The sequence below is a fragment of the Frankliniella occidentalis genome, unplaced genomic scaffold, assembly GCF_000697945.3.
Source record: "Frankliniella occidentalis isolate FOCC.00 unplaced genomic scaffold, Focc_3.1 Scaffold72, whole genome shotgun sequence".
Lineage (NCBI taxonomy): Eukaryota > Metazoa > Arthropoda > Insecta > Thysanoptera > Thripidae > Frankliniella > Frankliniella occidentalis.
The window spans coordinates 381,710-384,553 of record NW_026267202.1 but is presented as its reverse complement, the minus strand read 5'-3'; the positions used below and the strand labels follow the sequence as shown (position 1 = coordinate 384,553).

Sequence of the window (2,844 nt, the reverse complement as noted above, 5' to 3'; positions counted from 1 at the left end):
TTTTGTACCTGGGGTCGTTTTCGTCCGTACTACGTGACGTTTAGTGGGGCGGTACACAAATTGTGGGGCTTCAAAAGGCATTGGAGGAGTCCATGAGGACCCCATGATATTTGTACCCCCCCTTACTCCGACCGTTGCTTGACCGTCGTCCTGCTGCCTCCTTGCAGAGATCCGCTGCCCCGAGCCCGTGCTGGCCAACCACCGCATCCTCACGGTGACCAACAACGACCGCCAGTACGGGCGCACGCTGATCCGCACGGCCGAGCACGCCGCCTCGTCCTCCAGCACCACGTACAAGATCGGCGCGCTGGCCAAGTACCAGTGCGAGCGCGGCTACAAGGTGGTGGGCGAGACGCTGTCCACCTGCGAGGAGAACGGCCAGTGGAGCGGGGAGGTCCCGCAGTGCATCTGTGAGTACAGAGTAGAGGCACTCCCCCACTCGACAGTCATAATAACATCTAATATTTATTTATTTTGTAATTTTTGTATTTTTTTCCGGAGTTATGTAAAGTGATTACTAAACGTGTTTCGCGAAATTTGTTTTAAGTTGGCGTTGTCAGACTATAGCAGGGCCCGAAAGGGCCACGGCTGGGCGCCCGGTGCTTAGGTGACCTATTCGACGCGGTCGTACCCTTTTCTCACTTTTCTCACCTGTTTGCATCTTTTCTGCGCAGTCGTGGACTGCGGCATGCCCAAGCCCACGGCCCACGGCCGCTTCACGCTGGCCTCCAACATGACGTACTACGGCGCGGCCGCCATCTACGAGTGCGACGAGAACTACGAGCTGGACGGCCACGCGCGCCGCCTGTGCATGGAGAACGGCACCTGGAGCTCCGACATGCCCGTGTGCAGAGGTGAGGATCACGACGGCGACCTCGGCAAGGAGGCGTCAATATTTGGCATCATCCTGAAATTCCGTCCGTCATTCTCCGGGGATTCATTCGGGAAATGGTGAGAGCTCGGCGCCTGCGAGACTCGGGGTAGGCCGCCCCGCAGTACACGCATGCACTGCAGGCGAGGTGTTGCCTACCTACTAGGCGCCATGAGAGCTTGCATCGGCTGAACTGGGCAGTTTCGCAATGACGGACGCACTTCTCTGGACGAATCCCCCGTGTCAGCGGGTCGGTTTGTTTAACTCTTCGAGCCTGGAACTGACCCTTGCTTCGTGTCGACAGAAATACTCTGCCCCGAGCTGGAGAACGAGAACGGCATCACGGTGCAGGTGTCGACCCGCAGCATCGGCGGCGTGGCCCACTACCAGTGCGCGCGCGGCCAGTACATGGAGGGCAACTCTACGAGGATCTGCCTCAAGCGGGGACGCTGGAGCAGCAAAATACCGAAATGCACATGTATGCTTATCTGGAGCTATGGCTGGCTGTGATTGCTTTTTATGAGGATCTGTCTGATTTATTTATTTTAATTTGTCTTTCAGGGGTGGACTGCAAGCATCCAGGGCCGATTGAGAACGGACGTGTGATTGTCATGAATGAGACAACAACGTACAACAGTGCTGTGGAGTATCACTGCGTTCCTCACTTTGAAAGAGTTGGTCCTTACTTACGGAAGTGCATGGAGGATGGGCAATGGTCCGGTGAAGAACCAACTTGCCAATGTAAGCTTTGCTGGTCAATTTGATAAGACCTGTCTGGAATTAGCATTTTTATATTGTCATTATCACCTTATTTTCCTTTTTCAGTGAGTACAGGGGAGGCAAGTGAAGCACAGAATTTGGGTCTACCCATTGGTATTGGGGCTGGAGTTCTACTGTTCCTGTTACTTGTGTTAGGCCTCATCTACCTTCGTCTGTAAGTACATTCTGAGCTCATCATGAAATGTGTTTTTTTTCTAATCATTATGGAAATTTTAATTTTACACCTATGCTGTTTGTGTTATTTCAGACGTAAGGAAAGACCTATTAAAAATACTGAAAATGTTCAGGCTGCGTTAAGAAAAGAAGATCAAAATGCTGCCGTTATGTCGTTCTCTACCCTTAATGATGGCACAAATGGTGGCGTGACCCACCTCTCATCAAATATCTATGAAAATATTCATGACCACAGCGACAACATGTATGATGCTCCTTATGAGGAAACTGAAAGGAGAAATGGAAACCATCATTATGAAGCTTCCCCTGTTAGTAGGCCTGGTAATGGGGCAACAGTAACTATCAATGGAGTAGCTGTTCGCTGAGACTCTTCCGTAATATGGTTTTTAATTAAGCAATTATTATTTTTTAAATCAAAGTTATTGCTTGGAATGGAGAAAAAGAATCAAAGAAAGACTGCTTGTAAACTATATTAAGATATGAAGGTGTTTTCTTGTGTGTATTTATCAGTGGAAAATACCAAGACTCAGTTCTTATCATTGCGTTCTTGAACTCCCACCGAAGCAAATTCTTGTCAGGTCCTTCAGAGCCTTTTCTAGTGCCAAGTGGATAACAAAACCACACCAATTTTAATCTTTAAAAATGGTCAAAACTGCCATCAGGTTTTAGGAGGCAAAATCTAAAGAGGCCCGGTGAAATCTTTATTTTGAAGTGAAGGTAAATTGTCACTTGTTCTCACAGACTGAATTATCTTTCTTTTATGTTCCTCCTTAAATATTAGCTCTCACAACCCAGAAAGTGCTGAATGTGGTCATATTTTTGCCTAATATACCTAACAATCTAGAAAATATATGAAACTAGGGACTCACCTCATTCAAGTCATTTCCATTCTGTGGTTGATGTTTGTTAATATGTTAAAATTGAAACTAACCATTGTTATGTGTTGCATTTATTCCCATTTTTCTGTTTCTTAATACAATTTATAAGAAATAATAATGATGGCTTCATTGCCATTGCTC

General features: G+C 47.4%; 1 protein-coding gene across 1 annotated transcript in view; it reads left to right on the top strand.

The window, feature by feature from the left end:
* LOC113210413 (uncharacterized) overlaps positions 1-2,838 on the top strand; it is a 91,285-nt gene extending 88,447 nt beyond the window's left edge. The window contains exons 8-13 of the mRNA XM_052268589.1: positions 168-410; positions 675-854; positions 1,176-1,349; positions 1,433-1,612; positions 1,697-1,805; positions 1,899-2,838. Of these exons, the coding sequence (XP_052124549.1) occupies positions 168-410; positions 675-854; positions 1,176-1,349; positions 1,433-1,612; positions 1,697-1,805; positions 1,899-2,190 (1,178 nt within the window). The 3' untranslated portion in view covers positions 2,191-2,838. The remainder of the gene's footprint in view (positions 1-167; positions 411-674; positions 855-1,175; positions 1,350-1,432; positions 1,613-1,696; positions 1,806-1,898) is intronic.
* The last annotated feature ends 6 nt before the right edge of the window (positions 2,839-2,844 follow it).